Source organism: Epinephelus lanceolatus, chromosome 16 (assembly GCF_041903045.1).
Source record: "Epinephelus lanceolatus isolate andai-2023 chromosome 16, ASM4190304v1, whole genome shotgun sequence".
Classification (NCBI taxonomy): Eukaryota; Metazoa; Chordata; class Actinopteri; order Perciformes; family Serranidae; genus Epinephelus; species Epinephelus lanceolatus.
The window spans coordinates 16,811,469-16,838,194 of record NC_135749.1 but is presented as its reverse complement, the minus strand read 5'-3'; the positions used below and the strand labels follow the sequence as shown (position 1 = coordinate 16,838,194).

Genomic DNA, 26,726 nt, shown 5'->3' with positions numbered 1-26,726 from the left:
CAAAATTAACTCCAAGAGATACAAAATGACTTCAAACAGGCACAAAATGACCTCAACAAAAACACAAAATTACTACAGAGGGACACAAAATGACCCAAAAGGCCAAAAAATACCACACAGTGACACAAAATGACCTCAAAGATACACAAAACAACCAAAAAATGACACCAAATTGCCTCAAAAGGGCTCAAAATTGCCACAAATGAACACAAAACGACTATAAAGAGACACAAAACAACGTGAAAGATACTCAAAATGAAGACAGACAGACAAAACCAAAAACGACGCAAAATTAATTCAAAGAGACACAAAATCGCCTTAGAGAGAAGAAAAAATACCTTATAAAGACACTAAATGACCTCAAGAGTCATAAAATGACTATAAAGGGACACAGCAACACAAAAAGATGCACAAAGGGGGGATGTAAGTAGACTGGATAAAATATCTTGGTGTTTAACAGTTGAGTCAACCTGCAGTGAAACACATTATAACGTGTTTAAGGACTCAGGTTTCATAATAATCTAGTCTTTTATTAACCTACAGTGTAATTTTATGGTGATATGATTTGCAGAGGTATGATTATTTTTAATTATAGGCTTCATGGATTTTTATTCCCAATCTCACAAAAAAACCTGTGATAATGATAGCCAATTTCACTGAGATATTACACGAGTCCCAATAGAGTTAATATCATTATATTATACATTATAGTGATACAGCAGAAGGTATAAAGAAATCATTAAGAAGCACTTCTGAGCACCATATGTTCTGTGAATACTGACAGTGGAAGTACTCAGATCCTTTAAGTAAGAGTAACAGAACACAAATGGTCTCTGATTGGCTGGCTGTGTTTCACCCTTCACGCGATAGTTGTCCGTCACACCGCTGAAGGAGCTAATCAATCAATCAGCCTCATTAGCCTCCAGTCCAGGAGCAATTCGCCTCACGACCCTGTGTTGCTTAATTGATTATTAGTTCAGTTATTGCTTCTGAGTGTCGCAATGGAAGAAGACTGTGACTTAGCTGGAGACTTTGGTAAGAACATTCAGGCTCATGTTTAATTGTTTTATTGGTTTATTGGCCATTTCCACCTGTCGGCCAAACACACTTTACTCAACTTCTGTGTCATTTCCTAAACTTTGAAGGACTTTTGAAACTTCCTGTGAGTATTTAAAGCTCATAATCTTTCCTGTGAGGTGCCGCTCCCCTTGCTGCTCAGCTCCTCAGAGACAATTTAAGAATTTAAAACTCGGCTATTAACATTGACGACCCGGTGTTTGTAGACGGGGACAGGTTAGCTAGTTTAGCCGCAGCTAGCCGTGCGCAGTTAATTAACGGTCAGGTGAGGTGGCACGAGGCGCTGCACAGCTGGGACACTAATTAAGTCACTGCAGGCTGCAGCTCCTCGCGAGGGGGAAGTTTATCAGGTGTTATTCAACCTGCAGGTCAACCGTGACTCATGAAATATGAGAGCCGTAACTCCTCCATAATTCTTTTAAAGTTATTTCTGCACTATAGGCACTTTAGAGTGAAATTATCAGTATAACTATTCACTGATATAAAGTCAAATAATATTATCTGGAATTATGAAACAGTTAACATAATGATTTTTTTATTATTTAAACGCTGATAATTGTGTGCACATTTTAAAGCAAAGAGTAAGCAAAATATATGATAGATAAATATTTGATTGTTGGTTATCCAAGTATTTTATGATCATAAACTGTATACCCTTTTTTTGGACAGTTGGTTAGATGTCAGCTTTGGCTTTGGGTATTGGTTTTTTAAAAATTATTTTCTTTATAAGCCAAAGGATGAATCAGTTTTTGATAAAATAATTAGGAGCCCTGAGAACTGTGATGCTGTGAACCCTTATCTTTTTTTTTCTCATATTGTTTGACTGATTCTTTGACTTATGTGACGTGTGTGCATGTGTATGTGTGTATATACACCAATCAGCCTAATTGTTACAATACAATGTTCTGCTGGGAAACCTTGGATACCGGCATTCATGTGGATGCCACTTGATGTGCTCCAGTCACTCAAACACTGTTACAGACCAAATAAACCCTTTCGTGGCAACGGCACTGGTCGATGGCAGTGCCCCCCCCCCAGCAGGACAATGCACCATGTCACACCACAAAAACTGCTCAGGAATGTCCCCGCAGAAAGCTTAAGGGGTCAAGCTGGCCTCTAAATTAGCCACATCCCAATCTGATAGAGCTTCTGTGGGACATGCCGGTACCCCAGAGGTACCCCTGATCCACGGTTGGGCCTCCTTGGTTTGGACTTGGCTCTGACATGTTGAGGCATGGACACAGGACCTCTGGGGGTATCCTACTGTGGTGGTGTTGGTGGCAGATCCTTTGAGACCTGTCAGTTGTAAGGTGGGGTACTGGCATGTCCCACAGATGCGTGATCAGATTGGGAGCTGGGGAATTTGGGGAATCCATGAGCTCTTTGTCACATTCCTTGGGCTGTTCCTGAGCAATTTTAAGGTGTGGCAGGGCACACTGTTTTACTAGGGAGGGGCACTGCCATCAGTTAGTGCCATGAAGATGTGTAGTTGGTCTGCAGCGGTGTTTGGGTGGTGGCTGCATGTCAAGCAGCATCCACATGAATGCCAGGACCAAAGGTTTCCCAGCAGAACATTAGGACTGTTGGGGGGCACTGTCATCGGGGAGTGCTCTTGTCATGAGGGGGGGTACGTGGTCTGTAATAGTGTTTGGGTGGGTGGAGCACGTCAAGTAGCATCCACATGAATGCCAGAACCCAAGGTTTCCCAGCAGAACAATGCACTGAAACAAAATGATCAATGTTGTTCACTTCACAATTCAGTGGTTTTAATGTTTTGGCTGACTGGTGTATATTTCCCTTTTAAAGTGCGGAGAATGTGTTCTGTGTTAGTTAGGGAATAAGTTGGAAAGAGGATGTATATGAAAAGAGGTATATCTGCCACGCCCTTGTCGTGACCATGATCCTCATCTCTCAATAAATATAATCTTAAAAAAAATAAATGAATAAGATAATAATAATTAGGAGATTCATGCAACAGATAATGAAAAAAAACTTAAGTTACAGCCTTAGTTCAAAGCCGTCTTCACACTTGTTATGGAGTCTGATTTTTTTGCCTTAAGAAAATTCCCTCAAACGCTGCACAAAGTCCACTCAGACTCAAGGATGAACTAATTAGATTTTCATGGTCAAAGGTCAGTGTGACCTCACAAAACACGTTTTTGGCCATAACTCAAGAATTCATGTGCTTATTATTACAACATTTCACACAAATGATGAAGTTATGACATCTCATATCCGAAAGGTCAAAGGTCAACCTCACCGTGACATTATAATGTTCTGCAAAAACACTTTCCCGTCCATTATTCAACACCATAACTCAAGAACAGAGGGGAAGACATTACGTGTGAAGCATCCATGTTTCACCCAAAAACATACTCAGTATCTTTTATTAAATTCCTTCAAAGCCTTCACTACATATATTATATGAGTCTGGACAGGCATGGATGTAAACTGCAACTTGAGTGGGTGATGCAGGCATACAACTTGAATAGTTTTCTTTGTCAGATGTCATGTTTTTCCCCAGAATGACATACAGATTTTTTGGCATTCTGTTATCTCAAATGGCTTGAACAATAGTACATAGAGCTGACGTAAGGGGAGAAGAAAATCTCCCTGGGTGAGCATGCCCCTGGACCCCCCTGGGTTTGAATTGAGCCCCGAGTATTTACAACATCTGGCTCAATTTCTCCCAAAAAAATGCTAATACTATTGTGGCCCAATAGGAGTTGTTATGAACTGGTTTGTGTCTAGAGAGACGTCATATGAAAAGATACAGAATCACACATATTTGAGAATGAGTAAAACAAGACCACATTTATAAAAAAGAGACACTTAACTCACAGCCTCACAGGTTTATTTAGTGTACGTATCAAATGACGTACACTGGGGAAAACGCAGTGTCCTTCACATGAAGATTAAGAAGGAATGAAAGAAGACTAAATAAAAAAAGAAAACAAGAAATTACTACTACTATCGCTACTACTTAAGAGTAATATTGACAATAGACATTCACACCAACACAGAGAAAGACACACACACACACACACACACACACACACACACACACACATATAACTAAGTCTATTAGAAAGGATGTAAAACACATAATTGAGAAGGCAGCAGAAAAAAATAAATGTTTTAAGGCTGCTTTTAAAAATAATTGGAGTCCTCAGGGAGTCTATTCTAGCAACTGGGAGCAAACAACTAAAGGCAGCCTGACCGAATTTTGAATTGAGTCTCTGTGCAGAAGGAGTATGAGAGACAGATTAGTGGTTCATATCTTTTAAGCATATCTAACCAAGGCAGACCAAGAAACCTTAAAGTCAGCTGTTGTACTGGAAGCTGACTTGGTGATTTCAGGACAGGTGTAATGAGCTTTTTTTCTTGTTCCATGGCCGCAGCACTCTGGTGCAAGTTACAAAGTAATGTAGAAGTTTCTGGTTTTGATTAATCGTAGGAGTTTTAGAGACATTGAGTACAGATAACTGACCACAAGTTACATAAGTAAAAGTGGCCCAGGCTTTACAGAACCTGGACAAAAGTTAAAACAAAACTCTCACTTTACTCTGTTGCAGACTGTCCGAGCCTTCTGTGTGCAGAACTGCAGGATTTGGAAACAAAGATCTACCAGGGAAGGAGGAGGAGCAGGAAGAAGAGGAGGAGGAAGAGGAGGGAAGGAGAGGAGGAAGTGTTTAATCAGAGGGAGGATGAACAGGCAGGAGAGGAGACGGACCAAGAAGACAAGGAGGGGGAGGGGGAGAAAGAAGAGAAAGTTCTTGTGTCAGAAAAGGACCTGATGGTGACAGAGGGAGAAGAGGAGGAGCAGGTGAAGCCAGAGAGTAGGCTGGGAGCGGAGGAGGCACAAGAGGTGCAGATGGAGGACAGTATGATTGAGAACAAGGAAACAATCGCTGATAAGCAGGAGGACAAAGAAACGAAAGGTCCAGAAGAGAAAGATGAGAAGACAAAGTGTAGGAAGAGGCGAGGTAAGAAGCAAAGTGAGCGAGTGAGAAACAGGAGAGGTTTAAAAGATGTCAGTGAGCAGTTTGAGGAGGAGAAGGAGAGTCAGATACAGCAGGTGACAGCGATGAGCTCCGAGGAGAGCTCGGCTCTTGGACTGATGAACAGCTGCGACCTGTCTGATCCTGTCTACATGGGCTGTGGGGGGACAGGGCTGTATTGCCCCACGGTGTCACTTCCCCTGCTGTACTCCTCACAACCTCCAGTCTCGGTCCAGCCTGCACCTCCTCAGCCTCACGGGACAAAGAGGCCACACAGCTCCCCTCTACCTCACAGTGTCCCCCAGCAGGGCCCACAGCCTCTTGAGGTGAGAATAGACTGTCACTGTTTATCAAGCACTTGCCCACTTTATCTCACTGAATGAGCTGTGAACATACAAAGTAAACAACACTGTACACACACTGTTCCCTTTTATTTCCCCTTAAAAGACTACTCCACTGGTTTAGCATTACACTCCAATAACACTGTCAGGCTCAGGGTGGACAGTTATAAAGAAGTATCAGAATTGATGCGGCAAAACCAGATAAGATATGCATTTCTGAATTTGGGGTGATCTGTCCCTTTAAAGGTGGTCTTATACTGGACTGCATTATATTTAGAGGTGTTTCAAATGTTTTGTCCTTCTTATTTAGGTACGTAAGGGGTGCTGAATATTATATATTTATATATACACCCATCAGCCAAAACATTAAAACCACTGACAGGTGAAGTGAACAACATTAATCATCTTGTTACCGTGCAATGTTCTGTTGGGAAACCTTGGGTTCTGACATTCACATGGATGCCACCTTAAACGCTCCACCCACCAAAGCACCAGTGCAGACCAGATACCCCCTCTCATGGCAGCAACACTCCTCAGTAACAGTGCCCCCCCAGCAGGACAATACACCATGCCACACCACAAAAACTGCTCAGGAATGGTCCAAGGAATGAGACAAAGAGCTCAAGGCGCCAACCTGGCCTCCAATTCCTTGGATCCGATCTGAGCAAACATCTGTAAGATGTGTTGTTACCCCACCTCACAATCCATGGGACTCAAAAGATCTGAAAGTAACGCCCTGATGCCAGGCACCAAGGGACACCCTCCAGAGATCCTGTGTTCATACCTTAAGGGGTCAGAGCCAAGTCCGATCCAAGGAGGACCTACCGTGGATCTGCAGTACCTCTGGGGTACCAGCACGTCCCTCAGATGTTCGATCAGATTGGGATCTGGGCTGTTTGAAGGCCAAGTTAACATCTTGAGCTCTTTGTCTCATTCTTAGGGTCATTCTTGAGCAGTTTATGTGGAGTGGCAGGGCACATAGTCCTGCTGGGGGGCCACTGCCATCGACAAGTGCCATTGCCATGAGGGGGTTTATTTTGTCTGCAACAGTGTTCGGGTGGGTGGAGCACGTCAGGTAGCATCCACATAAATGTCAGGACCAAAGGTTTCCCAGCAGAACATTGCACTGTAACAAGATGATCAGCGTTTTTCACTTCACCTGCCAGTGGTTTTAATGTTTTGGCTGATTGGTATGTAATACAATCCAGTACAACGCCACCACTATGATCTCAGCACTCAAACACATAACTGAGTTAACACCTTCGTGACAGTGTTTAAAAAAAACCTATAGGCATCAAAATAGGCATAAAAAAGTAGACTTTATTTCAGTTATATTGGATTGCATCAGATTGTTTGATTGTATGGCTCACTCCTGTGGAAATGTTATGCATGTCCGCTGCTTCATTTGAGACACATTTCCCCCAAATTCAGCCTGACAGATTTGAGATCTGCGGAAACTTTGGGATGTTCGCAAGACTTTAAAATAAACCTCTGTGGGTTTGAATGACTGGCTGCAGAGCATGAGGTTTAACCTCCTGAGCACAACAGACACGTTTGCATGTTCTAGTGAACATCTCTAGGTTTCTAATAATAACTCATTTGTCATGTATACTTACCGTGTAGTATGTATGAAATGATGCACACCTACAACCTTCTGCAATATTAATGATGCAGCTGTGAAAATAGCATCCTGGATATGAATATTTGGCTCAGTGTGTGGTGTAGTGTGATATCAGTGGGCGAAAGAGCTTCAATGACGCATTGGAAGAAGCACATGCAGGATTTGATATGTCAAACTGTGTGAAATCATTTCATCTGACTAAAAATATGTAAAGGGGAAATGGGGAAAATGTTTTGTATTTTATCTATTTGCCAGTATGAGTGCACCATGTAGTAATCTGTATTGTTTAGAAAGACTCTGCTCACCACCCTGACATATAGATAAATAAACATAAATAACTGCTATGTAAAGATAGAGTGGAGTAATGGTATTCTGAGGAGAGAATGGAGAGATGCTACCTCTGTGTGTGTCGTAAGCTGAGCTTCTCTGGTTTGTTGTGGTAGGTTTGGCCGGCATCGCGTGCATGCTAGTGCATGTGTGTATCCCACTGGCTAGCTCATCGCAGCCGCTTTGCATTGTGCTCATATGGAGTTTACAGCTGATATCAGGACGAAGTTGTCGTGGAGGCTTAACACACAATTTCTGGTTCCCCCCGGTTAACATGGTTAACTCTGTCAACACTGTTGCCAATGTTTAGTGGTGTTTATGGAGTTAGCACCATTAGCTGCCAGCTAGGGGTGTGCGATATGGACAAAAAATAATATATAATATATATTATACAACAGTTAGTTCCGGCCAAGCAATTTGAAGCAATTTGATTGGCCAAGAGACATTCAAAACGTGACGATATTAGAGTACAACATCACGGTTTGTTCACTCTCTGAATGTATTACTCCGCATCAAACAGCTGATCGATGCTAACGCGTTGCCATGGCAACATTCTAATTACCGCTGCACTCAAGTGACATTTAAGGAGAAAACATGGATTTTCTTAAAAATATTAGTTTTGAACTTAATTACGAGTGGTCATCAGATGAGGATGAGGGAGAAGGGAAGCTGAATCCGGCTGGGGCTGTGCCAACATCCAGGTTTGCCATAGTTTCATCAGCTGAACTGGACGAACTGGAGAAAACCAAGAATGAGGCGAACACCATTAGGCAGACATTATGGGCTGTCAACTGTTTCCAAACTTGGCTGCGTGTGTAATCAATCGACATCAATTTCCAGTCCATCGAGAAGGCAGAACTGAATGAAGTTTTGAGGCAGTTTTATGTATCAGTGCGCACCACCAAAGGGGAGCTTTACGGGATAAATAGTTATGTCGGACTGCGCGCCGGTTTAAACCGTTACATTAACGAGCCTCCTATCAGCCGGTCATGGAACATAATGCAAGACGCAGAGTTCACACAAGCGAATAATGTGTTTAAGGGAGTGGTTAAACAGATTAGGAGAGCTGGGAAGGACAGAACAACACACCATCCCGCTATTGCACCTGAGGATCAGCTCATCCTAACGCACTCTGCTGCGCTGCGGCCAGACAATCCAAAAGGTCTGCTTAACAAAGTCTGGTATGGCCTCCAATTACATTTTGGATGGCGAGGGAAGGAGGGGAATAGGGCCCTTAAACCCGACTCGGTGCCAAATATTTCACCTTGTCCTTCAATGAGGAAACTAAAAATCATAGACCCGTTGGAAAGAGACAGAGAAAACAGGAGAGGTGCCATGTATGAGGAGCCAGAAAACCACCTCTGCCCAGTTGCTTCCCTGCTTAAATACCTCAGCAAAATCCCACCAGATGCAAAAGCCCTCTACCTAAAACCTAAAATGACAGCAGCCCCCACAGACAACGTCTGGTACACTGCAGCTCCGCTGGGAGTTAACGCACTGGCACAGATGTTCCCGAAGATGTGCAAGGAGGTGGGGACACAAACTGCTTACACCAATCACAGCCTCAGGGCCACTGCCATCCAGAAACTGTCAGATGTGGGACTTTCAGCGAGGGAGATCATGACAGTCAGTGGGCATCGGTAAGATGTTACTCTAACTAGGCTATGTAACGTTACTGTAGAGTCGCAATGGCGATTGATAGACACACCCTAAAAAAAATAACGTTTGTCTCGCAGGTCTGAGAGCTCATTGAAAAGCTACTGGAAGCCATCCATGGACAACAGGAAACAAGGGAGCCACATACTGTCTGATCAAACCACAGAGTCAGCCGTCGTGCCTTTCAAGCAACAGTCAACTAGACCCGTGCTTTCACCCGACACCTATTTCACTGGCTGCACAATCAACGGAAATGTGCAGATCAATGTAAATATGAAGTAGCGTAGCGTATAGGCTTGCCTGCTGTGTTTGCTGCGTTGCCATGGCTACAGTGAGCGTTGAATGCGGGGGAGAACTGAGGCCTCGTGTGGCCTCGTACCTACGACTGAATCACATCCGTGACGATATCACAGTACAACATCACTCCCTCTCGTGTGATATTGCTTAAATATTTTGGGGGATTTTGACGATAACGATAACTTGACAATATTCTTTTAAATATGTGTTTTTAACAGCCTGAGTTATAGCTCATTAATTGTTTCTCATGGATGATATTAATGGACACAATGTTTTAAAGGAAAAATGTTCTTAACATTTCTTGCTGCTTTTTTACCTGCTTGCTCTGTTTGACTCTGGTGGCGGCCTTTTGTAGCGTCAATTGCGGGTCCATTTGCAACTGTTCAGACAGGTGTTTGTCCTGCAGACTCACCACAAGCTTGTCCCTCACCATCTCATCATGTAGAGCCCCGTAACCGCAGTGCTTCGCCAGGCAGGCAGTGCAGCGCCGTAATGAAACTGTCAGCCGTCTTGCCCGTTTTTTGATGCCGCTGATTAAACTTTGCTCTCTCAAAGATCACATTCCTGCGATTCTCTTCTGCTTGCATTTCCAGTCCAGAAGCAATGCGGAATCTGTCGAAGCGTTTAATCCATTTAGGCCAGTCTTCAGCCTTGAAGATGAACTTTTCTGGCGGGGAGACTTGAAACTGTGCCATGTTGCCACTTCGTTTAGCTAACTGTGGCTAGGCTAGGTAGCTCCGTAGATGGTCTTCCGGTACTGCGAACTTTCCCGACCTACAACTAGACACTTTTGCGTGTCGCTATATGCAGACTAAGTCACTAGTACTGTCGCTCATGTCTGACTTTACTTCTGACGCCATGTTCAGTTATTTGGTATAACCGCAAACCACTCATGAACCACGCAGGCTTCAGGTACTTGAGCAACCCTTTAATTGTTCCCCTGCAACACAATACAGCATGAGTTCCCACCTTACAGGCTGGGACCTATCACTACAGTTGACCCACGTCTTCCGAAGCTGCTGGAGCATCCGTGGGCGGTGTTGCCATGTGGTCTCGCTAATGTTTGTTTAGCAGCAGGCTAACCTGCCGGAAAGGTGCCAGTGAGAGATCGTGTGACCACCTAGGTGTACTGTGGCGTGCTGCTGCACGCAAGTTATGTAACTCTTGTTCGGGGAATGTGTGGGGTTTCAACCTTTCAACGTGTGTTTTCAGTTGTTTTTGTGAAGTCATTTGCATACTCGATAACGTAAATTTGCACATTGTTAAAACAACAATGACAATATTATCGTTAATGATATATATTGCCCACCCCTACTGCCAGCCATTATCTTCCATGTAGAAAACTGTGTCCAGATTCATTTTCCGTAACCACTTATCCTGTTGGGGGTCGCGGGTGGGCTGGAGCCTGTCCCAGCTGACATTGGCCGAGAGGCAGGGTACACCCTGGACAGGTCACCAGACTATCACAGGGCTGACACATAGAGACAGACAACCATTCACACTCACATTCACACCTACGGACAATTTAGAGTCATCAATTAACCTCTTTGGACTGTGGGAGGAAACCGGAGCACCCGGAGAAAACCCACACTGACATGGGGAGAACATGCAAACTCTGCACAAGTGGGCTCCCCCACCCCAGGAACCCCCTTGCTGTGAGGCGGCAATGCTAACCACTTTTTCACTGTGCCGCCTTGAGCCATTTTTTGCAGGATGTGAAGTCAATAGGGCTGCCCCCTGAAAATCGGGGATTCGAATCATCAGTCGGTGCTGTGCAGTGTACTTCTGAGGACATTTGGTCCCCAGATTTTGGACTTTTCATGCTGCTCTTTGGAACAGGGAGCTGCGGACAGGCAGGCCCTGGCACAGAGGAGGAAGAAGCTTTGCACCATAAAGCTCCTAGACAACATCATCTTCTCTCTTCGGCTTAGAAGTGGTGAATTTACAGCTCACAGCAACTTAATACGACACAGCCTCTGGCTTTTGTTTGATATCTAGAATTGACAGAAAAAGTTATCATATTTTCAATCCGGCGTTAGCTTGTTTACTATATTACATGAATGCTGCTGTCCCTCTGAGAGTCCTGCTGAACCTGTTCAAACTTTCTGTGGGGAAAAAAAAAGAATCATTGAATATTTGTATTAAATGGCTGAATCTGATTTGACTAACATAATTCTGATTTGGTTATAGCCCAAGAAAGCAGCCCTATAAACACGAAAGTCTGTCCCTGAGGGAGTGATGAAGTTACACCATTGGTCGGACTAAATGATGACATAAGTGCTGGTGTTTCCCGATTGGCCATGGTTCTTTGGAAATGAATAGGTGCTGACGGAGCCGTGGGTGCTGACAGTCCTGTATTATGTCCTTAGGGGGGCTTTTGTTAGGAGCTGTTTTGTTTATTGACTGTTACAGTTCTCTGTTACGTCTTCTTGGGGTGTAAAAAGCTGTTCTGTTTATGGCTGACGTTTATTCATTCCAAATCTATGGCACCATACGATAGTGGCCGATGGCTGCACAGCCTCCACCTGCCACACGGGGACTTACATCACCGAGCGGAGCTGAAGAGGGGCGGCTTGTGTTAAATCAAGCGAAAATGAGCTTGATCAGTGGGTACAGCTCCAGAGAAAACAGGTCCTCTCTGTTGTTCTGGTGTGTCTGAGTGTATTGTTCTTCATTTTGAGATGTATTTACATAAATTTTTTGTTGTACCGCAACAGCGGGTGCCAGTGCTGTTGCGAAAGTCCGTGACTGAGTGAATTCCAGCACTTCCTGTTCCAAATTAAAAGCTGTCCTCCATTTTATACAAGGTCCAGCCAAATACAAGGTTTTGACCTTAAAGCAAAACTTTGATGGTCCCAGCTTTCCCAAATGTGAGGATTATGTGCTTTTTCTTAAATTATTATAAATCTTTGGGTTTTAGACTGTCGGTGAAATGAAGCATTTTAAAGACAATACCAAGGGCTCTGAGAAATTTCAATGGACATTTTTTTCTATATTATTCTGACATTTAATAATCATTTTAATCAATTTACTAAAACCAGTTGAAAGTGACAGGAAATCACCTGCAGCCCTGGAGTACAGATATATCAATGTTATATTTGAGAGTAGACAAAACTGGAAATTAACTTGGTCTTTGAAGTTGTAAACCAGCTTTTATTTGCAGAAAATCATTGTTGCACTGCTTTATGTGGGCTGAAAAGATTCAGATTCAGATTTTCTTTATTGTCATTGCAACAAGTGCAACGAAAGGTAAGGTGCAGGCCATTCAGTGCAAAAAAAACAAAGCAAATATATAAAAACTTTGTGAAAATAAAAACACAAAAAGACAAGATAAAATTACAATAAATAGGCACAGTCTAAAAAGCACAGATTGAAAAGGGTATGTACATAAGGTGCAGAGAGGCTGTAGTGTGTATATATACAGTGGATATAGCAGGATGAATATTGCACAGAGGTAGTGTCAGTTGGACTGTGCACTTCTCGGTGCACCTCAGCAGTGTTTTGGCAGACAAAATTCCCTGTTGGCTTCCTCCAAAATTGTGTTCAGCTCTAAAGAAATGTGATTATTGACAACTGACAATGAGCAAATTCTGATTTTAAAGGAGATACTTGGTAAATCAGACAATATTTAACTGATTCAGTTTGACTGAGATGAGGTGATGTTTGTCTGGTTCATGGCAGATGGAGATAACCCAGGTCTACTCCACCCGACGCTCCATCCGCTACAGCGCCAAGGGTCGAGGCCAGGCTCTTAGCTTCCCTCTGCTGCCGGGATTAGAGACCGTGGACAGCTGCCTGCTTCCACCTGCACCAAAGAAGAAAACACGAACACTCTACAGCACTGGTAACTGAACTGTTGGCTTGCCCAGGTGTGTTCAGATTTGACTATGCAAATTGTTGACCTTTATTTGCTGTGTGTGTTTGTGTGCATAATGTTTGCAGATCAGTTAGAACATTTAGAGGCCTTGTTCGAGGAGGACCACTACCCTGACACAGAGAAGAGGAAAGTCATTGCTGCTTCAGTTGGTGTCACGCCTCAAAGAATTATGGTTAGAAATATCCCTGACTCCTTTATATTGCTTTTTTGTGATGAACCTCCCAGAGGAAAGAATAATTAGCGAACAAGGAATAAAGTTTTTCCTCCCTGTCTCTGCATGACTTTCTTCTTTCACCTCCCCTCTCATTCTGTCTCCCTCCATTTTCTTGCTGCCATCCTCAGTCGTTTTTCCTGATACCCATTTTACTGTCTCCCTCTGCACGATTCTGTGAACCAGGTCTGGTTTCAGAACCGCAGGGCTAAGTGGAGGAAAGTGGAGCGCTCCATCACATCAAAGGTTGAATACAGACGGAGTCGAGCTGGATGCAGCAGCAGCCCCCCACGACACCAAATCAATCCCACCCTGCCCACACTGGCACCCAGCAGGTATCACAGAATTATCCCTCTGTGTCGTCTTTTTTTTTTTTTGTTTTGTTTTGGTTTTTTTTTTTGTCCTGGTGCAAACAGCTTGTATTTAATTTGATGTATGACTTATTGCCTGCTATGTTTTTGTCTTTTCCAGTAAGGGAGCTCCCTGTTTTTCTGGCCACATTGCCACCAAGCCTCCCCATCTTGCCCCTACAGCACCGTCTTTCCCCACCCGGTCCAACCAGACTCCGTCTTCCTACAGCAACCTGCTGGCCAGCCTTAACAGCCCAGGTGTCGAAATCCACATGCATTTTATTCAAAACTTGCTGCTCATTATTACTATGTCATTGTTCTCCATGACTACTATTCAAAAGGAGTTTGGTTTCTGTGGGAGTTAATCTGAGTCAGGGTGCCTTTATTTCCTTGTGTGAAACTAGAGAGTTTGCAAATGAAATGAGATCAAGAAGCAGACAAATAGTACTTTCTCCACTAGTGTTGTCATGCCACCAAAATTTTGATATTAATGCCAGTACTGAGTTTAGTGTTTGGATACTCAGCAGTGACATGAATAGCTAATAGTAGACCTATGCTGTTAAGATACTTAACTGTTTAAAAAACAAAACAAAATTAGACCCACAAATAAATGGAGTTTAACACGTGTTGTTTTGGAACTCTCATTTTCTAATGTGTTTGTTACCATGCTATTTACGATATAGGGTAGGCGTAATATTGAGGCGTGATGCTGCTGATGCGCATCTCATTTAGTTATGCAGCTCATCACCATCCCACCAAGTAGCCAACTTGGGGCTGAACAATTAATCCAACATAAGAACTGTATTAGCTTCAAAAAAGCTGCAGTTCTTTGACTGGCCACTTGAGGCTGGCTCCTGAAGCCAGCCACCCCCTGTAGACCTCCATGTTGAAATGCCCAACTTTACTGTAGAAATAAACATGTTTACAGCATGGTACAAAACAGGTTTTGGTTGTTATAGTCGATTTCCCTCCTATGACAACAGTAAAGGGAGTATAACCCACCCACTTACATTTTATTAAGGCTTAAAGTTACGCATAATTAAGTAGTATAGTATAGTATTAGTTGTGACGATGACAGGCTGTGTTGTTGTTAATAGATGTTGTGAGGTAGAGGCATTGCTCTTTCCTCTGTACAAGCACCTGACTTGGCTACCTTGCTAGCACTGCCACTTAGTGGAGGTTAAGACAAATTATACACTTCCTACTTTACATCAAATACAGTGGAGACGCAATCGATGTACAACAGGAACCATTTGTAATAAAAAAGTGCAAAATGAAGTATATTGTGCAACACTGTTCAACACTGCTAAGAGTTTTTTGCTCAGGAGCAATGTTTGGTTAATAAAGATTTTTATACTACAGATGGTACAAAATAAAATCTTAACAGTTGTGTGATTGGCATGCGAAGATGAAGGACCTTGTTGTTTGGTTATTGTTTGCCTCACAAACGCTGTAAATATATAATTTCAATTTTTGCACAATTAAATTTATCACAGTTCACTCATAATGATAAAACTAGTGGCCTTAAAACTCCGTAACTTGCAGCATGTAGTCGGACCAACTATTAGTCTTTGGAAGCTGTACCTTAATACTGCAAGAATCCATGAGTTAAGTTGAGCCAAGGTAAAACTTGCTGCTAAGTGGACCTTCACCCTGAATGCTGAGATAGTAAAATTCCCCAGAAATCAAACCACAGTGTCGCTTTAATCTCAGTGTTTAATCTCTATGTGTCATCTCCAAGGTCAATCCAGAGTGAGGGATGTGGGCCAGCACCAGCTTTCATCACAGGGGGGGTTGGCAGAATACCACCCCCGCCCCATGCACAGCCCTCCCCCCCTGCGGCGAGCCAGTCTCCCCCTTTTCACAACGACGTACAAACCCGCCAACCCCACTCCCCCTCTCCTTAACACCCTCGCTCACACCCCACCTCTGTTCCTAGATGCTCTGGAGGCTGGCTCCGCTCTGGCCCATCGTGACACCCAGTCTCTGCAGACTGACACCAGGTCAGCTCGGTTCACAGCAGACTGTGACATGAATACCAGAAGATGATTTGAACAGGGACAACGAGTACTAGAGATGACAGGAGGACAGAGCTGCAGACAGGAGCAGGGATCCTGTGAAATACTGATATAATGATGCCTCAGACGGCGTTTGTAATAGTGGGGAGTCAGTTTCAGCTGGCATGCTGAAATATTTGAGAAATCATGCTGGGAGAAGTCTCAGCTAGTAATTGCTTTGTACAAACTAATGTTTGTTAGACTACAATTATGCATCACAGCAGTAGAAAAATCCCCCAATCCCCAAGATAATATGAAAACAATTAATATCAATATCAATAAATATTTTTCTTGATTGGTAAAGAGTATATCTGAATGTTTGAAATGTTATTGTCAATACTTAGAGCACAAAAGACATTCATGATCAAATAGCTGCAAAAGTAACGACATCATCACCCCCAGGCTAACAGCTGAAATAAGATGGTGAACATGGTAAACATTATCTTTGAGCATCTGTATGTTTGCCTTGTCATTGAGTGTATGTTAGCATGCAGTTACCTCAAAGCAGTGCTGTGCATATAGTACAGGCCAAAAGTTTGGACACACCTTCTCATTCAATGCGTTTTCTTAATTTTCATGACTATTTACATTGTAGATTCTCACTGAAGGCATCAAAACTATGAATGAACACATGTGGAGTTATGTACTTAACAAAAAAAGGTGAAATAACTGAAAACATGTTTTATATTCTAGTTTCTTCAAAATAGCCACCCTTTGCTCTGATTACTGCTTTGCACACTCTTGGCATTCTCTCCATGAGCTTCAAGAGGTAGTCACCTGAAATGGTTTTCCAACAGTCTTGAAGGAGTTCCCAGAGGTGTTTAGCACTTGTTGGCCCCTTTGCCTTCACTCTGCGGTCCAGCTCACCCCAAACCATCTCGATTGGGTTCAGGTCCGGTGACTGTGGAGGCCAGGTCATCTGCCGCAGCACTCCATCACTCTCCTTCTTGGTCAAATAGCCCTTACACAGCCTGGAGGTGTGTTTGGGGTCATTGTCCTGTTGAAAAATAAATGATCGTCCAACTAAACGCAAACCGGATGGGATGGCATGTCGCTGCAGGATGCTGTGGTAGCCATGCTGGTTCAGTGTGCCTTCAATTTTGAATAAATCCCCAACAGTGTCACCAGCAAAACACCCCCACACCATCACACCTCCTCCTCCATACTTCACAGTGGGAACCAGGCATGTGGAATCCATCCGTTCACCTTTTCTGCGTCTCACAAAGACACGGCGGTTGGAACCAAAGATCTCAAATTTGGACTCATCAGACCAAAGCACAGATTTCCACTGGTCTAATGTCCATTCCTTGTGTTTCTTGGCCCAAACAAATCTCTTCTGCTTGTTGCCTCTCCTTAGCAGTGGTTTCCTAGCAGCTATTTGACCATGAAGGCCTGATTCGCGCAGTCTCCTCTTAACAGTTGTTCTAGAGATGGGTCTGCTGCTAGAACTCTGTGTGGCATTCATCTGGTCTCTGATCTGAGCTGCTGTTAACTTGCCATTTCTGAGGCTGGTGACTCGGATGAACTTATCCTCAGAAGCAGAGGTGACTCTTGGTCTTCCTTTCCTGGGTCGGTCCTCATGTGTGCCAGTTTCGTTGTAGCGCTTGATGGTTTTTGCGACTCCACTTGGGGACACATTTAAAGTTTTTGCAATTTTCCGGACTGACTGACCTTCATTTCTTAAAGTAATGATGGCCACTCATTTTTCTTTAGTTAGCTGATTGGTTCTTGCCATAATATGAATTTTAACAGTTGTCCAATAGGGCTGTCGCCTGTGTATTAACCTGACTTCTGCACAACACAACTGATGGTCCCAACCCCATTGATAAAGCAAGAAATTCCACTAATTAACCCTGATAAGGCACACCTGTGAAGTGGAAACCATTTCAGGTGACTACCTCTTGAAGCTCATCGAGAGAATGCCAAGAGTGTGCAAAGCAGTAATCAGAGCAAAGGGTGGCTATTTTGAAGAAACTAGAATATAAAACATGTTTTCAGTTATTTCACCTTTTTTTGTTAAGTACATAACTCCACGTGTTCATTCATAGTTTTGATGCCTTCAGTGAGAATCTACAATGTAAATAGTCATGAAAATAAAGAGAACGCATTGAATGAGAAGGTGTGTCCAAACTTTTGGCCTGTACTGTATATACAGCCTCACTCTTAAGGCCATCCACAACAAGAGCAGTAACTATAACGATAATTATGTGAGCATCCACACATTCTGTAACAGTGGCGCCAAGCATGTGCTGCACTCTCCAGCTATGACGCCCTGTAAATTTGGATGGATTTCGAATAGCTATTATTAGTTTTTCTGTTTTTCTGTATCTCTGTGGTTGAAGTTGTGCTGTGGACTCCACTTTTCACTTAAGGTTGAATTTTTAAAGTGATGTATTTATAGTTATTGTTGTAGCTATTCTTCTTGGTGTGAACGGCCCTTCATGATGCGTTCACACATGCAGACAGAAAGTAGCAGGTAGTCAGGCCTCTAATGAAGCTGTAACAGTGTGTGTGTTTTGCCCTGAGCATGAAATTTACATATTCAGTTCAGTACACTTGTTTTCTGACATAGCCTCTGTATGCTACACATGAGCAAGTTGTTTATTCATTGTTGTACAGTTTGCTTCCAAAGTACAGAATAGCCTTTTTGCAGTCTTCTTTTGTTGATGATATACGTGTTGTTGAAACTGTTTTAAAACAACAATGGCACCCAAGCTGGAAAGAAATGAACAGTTTCAGCCTGCATTAAAACAAGTGCTGGCTCTGGCTCTTGCCTGGTTGTCTCTCGCAGTGCGTTAAGGGAAAATTTGCATAAAATCGTGCTTTTCTCAACTTTACCCTGTAGTGCTGCTTGGCGCCTTTTTAAATCTCTGTAGCTCAGTAGGCAGCAGCGGGCTGGAACACCAGGTCCCAATTACAGGGAACGGCCTCTAAGTTATGTTGTCATTTGGATGAACTGAGCCTTTAAGCGGGTGCTGTGATGGCAGCTAGCTGATGTGAGTGACAAAATAATCATTGGATATATCAAAGGTTGGCAAACTCTTTCTGTTGGGCTCCCCTTTGTGGATAAAGTTATTGCTTTTCATTTCCTACAGTCCTTTCAGCACCCTATTATGTTCCTCTTTGCCCCTAGTTTAAGAGAGTGACATAAAGACAGACTTGTCAGACACAACATAATATACATTAACAGTATCTCTACAGTAGCACACTTTATATTCATATGTCTGTGTGTTTGTGACTAAGCTCTTTTTTGTTTCATCCACAGTTCTGTATTTGACTTCGGGGAGAAGCTGGATTACCTGACCTCAGGCCAGCAGGCCAACAACCCTCTCTCCTACCATCTCCAGACCTCCTACTCCTCTAGCCAGCCCCAGCATCCTCAGCCTCAAGCATCCCTGCCCCACATGGCCTATCTCACCCCATCCCCCTACCTCACCCCCAACCTTCCAGATTCCAACCCTACCTCCTACCTGACCTTTGGCCCTGGAGAAAACTCCACTGGTATGGTGACGTACTCCGCTGGAGGCCACACTTACTTCCAGTCCCAGAGTGCAGGACAAATCCTGCTGCAGTCAGCTGGCCATCATGGTGAGTCTCTGGGATGACAGCTAGGCACACTTTTTTTCAGAGAACAACAACAACATAAAAAGTAGATGAGCAGTAAGTAAAACAAACGTATACCCGAGGTAATTAAAAACACTTAACACATCGAATCAGTTCGTATTAGTGTCTGCCTGTAGTTTGAAACTCATCAGTTACATTGCTGAGTTAAGAATATCGATGGCACTTTGGATAAAGGACGTCTTAAATGCATTTTCAGTCACCAGAAAGACTCTGTAGCACCTCCCAGAGCTCAAGAACTCAAAAGAACCAGATGTTTCTGATGTAGTTGTTCATCTTTTATACTGATGATTAAACTGGACGAGTTTCATACACATCCAAGCCTTGGAAGTGCCCAGACTGCTTGTCACTAAACACTGAATATTCAACAAGACTTTTACTTCTAGACTCCTGAATGCCCCAAGATACTCTACCCACGCTGCTACTCTGATGCAGTCAGTTGTCGAGCAACAACCACACCATTAACTAACATGCAATGACATGTTTTTGAGTTTTTTCTGGCATTTTTGCCTTTTATTGACAGTGACATGAGAGCTAGACAGCGAACATGGGGAGAGAGAAGGAAGATATACAACAAAGGTCCCTAGCCAAAATCAAACCTGGAAAGTTCCAGTTATATGGTTTGTGTTTTAACTACTCAGACAGTAGGACGCCCGGGTGAAAGAGTCTAATGAATATGAAAAGAATAAGATAGACAGATGAGAATAGTGGAGCAAGAGGATTGCTGCAGGATGGGGAAGAGCCACTGTCACTCCTGGGTGTGGCGGACGCCTGGGGGACCAATAAGAGATCAGAGGGCACAGAATAATGAGAACAAACAGGTATGCAGTGCAAGTAGGCAATTATAGACATGACAGGAAGAGGGGTGTTTGAGGTGTGGTGCTGCTCCCAAACTAGAGCTAAATGAGCTCTAATAAAACCCAATTGTCACATCTCCTAAAGTTTGCTCTGCTGGTTAGTCAGTCGGTTAGTCCACAAAAATTTCCCCACCCTTTGGCTGCTACAGTTTTTGCCCTAGGAGGCTTGGAGGTCAAGTGTGTGTGTGTGTGTGTGTGTGTGTGGACGCAGCTATTGCGAATTTGTGCTTGTTATCATAAGCACAACAATTACAGAGAAGCAGTCGTTAGCCATGAAAGTTTTGGATCCAAGGCTCCCTCCAGCAATACTAATTACAAATCATTAAAAAGAAAATCGGGCAAGTAAAAAACTAAATGAGAATCTAATTTAAAAGTTAAAATACAGGGATGAAGTGAAACACAAATACTAAACAAGGTGATATAAGTTTGTTGTAGACAGTAATTCTAAATGAATAAACTGAATGTAAACAGGAATGTAGTTAATGTATTTGGGTAATGAGAAGTATAAATTAGGGCCGAACCTCAATATTCAACCATTCGGATAATTGATCGTTGAGTAGGTGTTTGGTTTTGTCAAAGCAGTGTCTTGGATTAGGAATCCATTATTGTAAGCACTTAGTGTTAACCACAGAGTTAGAATCTATTTCCCCACCCGACGATCAGTTCAGCATCTGCCCGTTTAGCATGAGCTAACACAGCAGCAGCGGCTAATATCCAACAGCAACCTTTTCAACAGTACCAGCAAACTCTCACTAACACTGAAACGGCCTCGCTGTCATTAAACTCCATAACTGTAAGGTAGCGTTAGCCATGCGGTTCTAACAGTTAGCCCGTCACTGTGTGTGTGCAGGCAAACTCTGACCAACTGTCTCTGGTGCAGAGCTAACACTTGGAGCAGCAGTATCATTTAAACAGAGATAGCAAGAGCAGGGAAAAGAGGGGCTGCGTGCAGGTCTACAAGTAAATAAGGTTTTTCCTATTTTATATAGTAAGAAAAAAATCATGTTCAGCATCCACCAAAGGTATTAATGTTCATTGTTGATTATTATTGAAGCTCCCAAGCCCCAGAAATTGTATTCAGAGCAGCCCTGTTATAAATATACACATAGAGGTATGTGAAAGGTAAAGTGAGGCATAATGCGTGATGGTAATCTCTGTTTGAATCTGTGTGTTTCCCTCTAGGTGGGATGACAGCGTACCAGTCGTACCCATGGGGCAGCCTGTACAGTCAGCCAGCCATCCACCAGCGTACTCAATGCCCTCTGCCTTACCCTGGTAACTTGGGAGGTGCTCGAGATCACCAGCCACCCTCCTCAACCACCCTGCCTCCACTGTCATTCTTCACCCGGGGGGACCACGGGCCCTCATATGCAAGCTCCCAGCACCCATCACACACCCATACACACACCAGCAGCAGCAGCAGCAGCAGCAACACAGCCGTCCTCCCTCCTGTGTCCACGCTGCGGCCCTCTCGCCTCAGAGTGGAGATCACCCCAACCCAGGCTGCGTCCCTGCTGCCTTCTCAGGTCAGCCCTGCCTCTCCAGACAGCTCTCCAGTGCCCCCTTGTGTCAAGATAGAATATGACAGCCCTCGAGAGAATCACAGCCACTTCCACTGTGACTTCTCCCCCATACATTTTTGACTACATGTTTGATTGTGTGAGAGACAGTGTGTTTGAAGTATCTGTGTTAATATATTGTGAGTAAATGTGAGTATTTCACTATTTTCCATTTGTACTATTAGAATGTTCTCAGTGTAATGTTAATGTGAGCAGGCTTGGTTGGGCTGCATTTGGCTTGACTGCATTAAATGCCCTTTGTCCTTTACTTTTGCGTTCAACTAGCATGGCTATGATTTTAATTAGGGATCTCTAACATATTGCTCAGAGGATTGTTTTTATTGAGACAATTTTGTTGCACACTGGGCGGAGAGGGGCGTGGGAGGTGGGTTGATTGCCAGGCGTAATTGTTCTCCACATCCCCATCAGTACATGCATGCATGTTCACAGATCATGGACGCTTTGATTCAGTGTTGATTCCCAATACTCAAATAAGCCTGGATACAAAGTTGGAAAATGACAGAGAGACAAAGACAGAGAAAAGAGAAAGAGTGAGAGTGGGCAAACAAAACAAACTGAAAAAACAAACTGGCAACACTTTATTTCATTAACTTCATTTTCAGATATGAGTGTTTATAAATTTATTTGTTAACAACTACAACTCCGTGAGAGGCTGATATGTAAGCAGATAACTTATAGGGGCGTAACAAATGATCAGTGATCCAGTATCAGATTAGTTGCAGAGTAAAAACATCAATACATATTGTCATCTTAAAGATACACCTTTACTTTGAAGATTCCCATTGCACGCCTGTGTCACCATTTCCGTTATATTTAGCAGTAGTTAGAAATCAGCATGTTGTTGGGCACATTACTGCACAAAAAGACAGATACTTTATTAAAACTAAGAGGGATTCGTGTACAGACTACAATAACCTCCAAACTTTTGGATAATTATTTGGCTTTGTTTGCTTCATTGCATGGTTGATCCTGATCCTGATCCTAATTTGATATCCTGCTTATCTGCCTTCAGATCTGTCTTTGGGCCGATAGAGGGCACTGTTCCTTCATGTGAGACGACCGCATGCTGGGATTTATTTAACAGCATGTCGGTTTCTCAGACATCCCTCCATCGGGGGATGTGAGACGATCCCTAATCCAATGGAGGGGAAACAGGACAGAGTTGTTTCTAGGGTAGAGGTATCCCAGACAATCACTGGTGCAGCCCAAATCCTTAATCTGTGTTGCCATCTGCTGTGTTCACACACTAACTGCAGCTCCTGCTCTGTTTATTCTTAGTATGCAAGTCAGTTGTAAGGGCTTGTGGAAACCAAATCCCTGTATGAAACTCCGCCTCTGAAAGAGCTGAAGGCATTTTCCTGAGACTAGAAAAGACGTTCGGGACCGTCATGTCATTTTTGCTCTCAGTAGTGAAATAAAACAAAAAGTTTCCCGTTTCAACTCTAGTTAATATTCCTGGTTCGTAGTCCTGCTGCATGTAAAGTAAAGTTTGAAGTGAAGCTCGGATGATGATGTGGGAGTAAGAGAAGGAACTGTTTGATGAGAGCGAGGAGGAGGTGGCAGGGACCAAGGGAGCAGATAAAGGAGGGGGGAGACGGAGGAGTGAGGCAGTGTGTTGGTCTGGGAACAAGGGAGGAGAGCTGAGATGAGCTGTTGCTATGGGAGGAGAAGAGGATGATGGGTGGGCTCTGCCAGCAGGCGTGGGAGGGAGAAGAAGACGGGGATGAGGGAGGAGTGTGTTTGTAGCACAGGGGGTTCTGGGATGAACAGAACTGTTGGTTATGTAACTGCTGTATTTGGGTTTTTAATGAACCTCTCTCTTCCTGCTCACTGGCTACTGAGCTGTTACTGTTGGCAGGAGAAGCGCAGCATAAACACACGCACACACACGCACACACACACATAAAAACTTCATCTCTCTCTTGCATAAAGTAACACACAGCACATTCATTTCAGGAATGAACCCCAGAGTGCGAGAGCTCGATTCAACCTCAGTGTATCAAAATTTCTGCTCTGGACTTTAGTTTCATATGTGTATTAGACGAAGCCTATAACTGTGTGTGTCTGTCTCTTGTGTCAGAGTGTACAGTTTCAGCTTTCTTCACTGTCATGTGTGTCTGAGGGGGGTTTCATGTAGGTTTAACTTTGCAATTAATTTTTCCAGGACTTCCCTGGTGTGAACAGAGAGTGCTCAGAGCACAGCTGGAGGGCACGTGTGTGTGTCTGTGAGCACATATGTGTGTGTGCATGCATATGTTGGGAGCATATAAGCACAGGTATGGGATGCTTCAGTCCACCCCGATTCCGCCGTGTCAATATTTACTCAGTATTCTGAGATTTGAAGAAAGGGAACTTGTTTCAATATTTATGGATGTGGTCAAACACGAAATCCTCGCAGTCTTTCCAAACCCTGTGACCGTATGCACGCACACACACACACACACACACTGACAGGGAGAAACGTGAAAGAAAACCTTGCAGTGCTTTGATACGGTCAGGTAAAGGAGTTTATTGATATTAGTGGATAAAGTTTATTGATACAACTGATTGAAAGTAATAATGTTGGTTGTGGAACAAAGCTGAAACATGGTTTGGGGATCCTCCAGTGCTTTGGATCTCTGGTTCAGACGCATTAGGGTGTTGATTTTTAGTTTGTTTTGAAAAGATACAACAAATAGACTTGTGTTGGGTTTGGAGGAACGGGGGACACGAGTTGGAAAACAACAACAACAGCGGATAAATGAATAGATTTGCCTGTTCAGATGTTGTGTGAAATGAAGACAAACAGTGGAAGGCCCAGACTTGACAGAGATAAAATATCTTACCTAACCATGTTGATAGTAAATATATTTACTGAGAGTGGTGTTATTTGAATGTGGCCTTGTATAAAAATGCCTAATGGCATGCAGTGTGACTGAGATGGAAGGATTTGTTTGTGTTAGACTTGTTTCCATTTACTCTATGGGTCTGGCAGTACTATTGTGATGAATATTCTCTAAACTGAGCTCCCGAGGTGGTTTGGCTGTTGGCAGTGGAAGGGGATTTACAGGAACGTTTCCTTTTTCAGTAAAAAAGCAAATATGCTTTGTCTTTATTAGATTTCTATTTTGCTGCTGGAAAGGAAATGGATGAAAAGAAAATGGGAACCACAAAATAACTGAACTTTTGGGGATATAGTAAATTTGCTTAACAGATTGGTGGATGTCTCATCTGAATTGTTGCTGAGTATGAAAAAACCTTTGGATTAGTGCTGAAAATTATGCTAATCAACAATTTTGGGAATCGATTAAAACTGTATTTGGTAACCTATTTAAAAAACAAACTTTTTGTCCTATTTGCTGAAACTGTCTCCGCACTCTCTCAGCACTAAATGAGACAAATAATCTGAGAAAAAAATCACACTCCTCTGCTTACTCTGTTGCCTTTAGTCTGGGGCCGTTAGTGGCCGTTTTGGTAAGGAACCGGAACCAGGGCGAGTGAGACAGGATCTGGAATTCGATGGATGCGCCTTTCCGTCAAAATAAAAGCACCAAGCTAATAAAAATGCGGTGAAACTTTAATTTAAAGAATATAATTTACAAGAAAAGCCCCAAGCCAGTAAGTTAATCGATTTTCTTACACCCCTCATCACCCCAAATCGATGGTGTGCCAGAATTTAAAGTTTTACTTTGGTGAACACTTTTACTTTGGTGAATTTGGTGAATTCGGCATCCGCTCCCTAGACCAGAACCAGAACCAGAATCCAGACAAAATTCAGAGTGAATAGAAACCAGGCTCTTCACATATGCGAGGCTAGTTGCCTTGTAGCACTTCTAATGGCCTTACTAAATGAAAACAACTAATCAGAGCACAGGAATCTTTAACACAGCTGTCAATCATGTCAATCTTTGCTTGTTAACTGTGGTCAAACTAGGCAGCGCTGATTACATTACATTACATCGCTGGTTTACATTAACATATTTTAGTATACTGTTTAGCTGTAAAACGAGTTCTCTTACTGGTGGGTGGTGCTTGGTACCAACATGGCAACTGGGTCATGACATTTCTCATGTTACAGCTAAACAGTACACTAAAATATGTTTGTGGAAACATTTGAGGCGAAAAATAAGCAATACAGTAGCAAAATCTTGATTCATATTTGATCAGCGCTGCCTAGTTCGACAGTTTGACTGCAGTTGACATGATGGACAACTTCGTTAGAGACTCCCCAGCTCCGATTGGTTGTTTCGTTGCGCTGTGGTAAATTCTAGCAAATGCCATTTGAGGCAGTCGGAACAGGAAGAGGGACGTGATTTTTTTTTTTTTTTAAATCTGTTTTAATTTCCTTCTTTCAGAATATAGTGACAGTTTCAGCAAATGTGATGCAAAGTTATTTTCATAGCTTTAATCTAGGGCTGCCATTAAGAATTTTTCATTTTTGATTTATATGCCAGTTTTTTTTTCTCGGTCAATTAATTAATCATTCAGTTTATAAAATGTCAGAAAAAAAGTTTTTTAACAAAATAACAAAATCCCATTGTAATATTCCAGAACTTGTTGTTTTCTCCAACAAAGAGGCTAAACCCAGAGGTATTCAATTGAGTTCATCATCACAGAAGAGTAAGACAGTGAAAACACACATTTGAAAAGCTGGTAAATCATATTATCCAAACTGATGATATTTACATTTCTGATGACTGATTGTTTCAGCTGTAAGTAAATCGTCAAAGTCCTAGAAAGATGAAAAAGCCGACCACTCGCTAATTCCATCTTCTCAAATGTGAGTGTACTGTTTGAGATTATTGTAAAGTAAATATCTTTGAAGATGTCTTGTCGAACTCTGGCAAATTATAGTATTTTATACTTTTTTCTGA

At 42.9% G+C, this 26,726-nt stretch overlaps 1 protein-coding gene across 1 annotated transcript; it reads left to right on the top strand.

Moving 5' to 3' along the window:
* The first annotated feature begins 848 nt into the window (after positions 1–848).
* nobox (NOBOX oogenesis homeobox) lies at positions 849–23,290 on the top strand. The gene is made up of 9 exons (XM_033636762.2): positions 849–1,035; positions 4,653–5,404; positions 13,002–13,164; positions 13,263–13,369; positions 13,595–13,743; positions 13,880–14,016; positions 15,500–15,761; positions 19,081–19,403; positions 21,476–23,290. The coding sequence occupies exons 1-9, from the start codon at positions 1,002–1,004 to the stop codon at positions 21,934–21,936; spliced, it is 2,388 nt and encodes a 795-aa protein (XP_033492653.1). The 5' UTR covers positions 849–1,001; the 3' UTR covers positions 21,937–23,290.
* Positions 23,291–26,726: the final 3,436 nt, after the last annotated feature.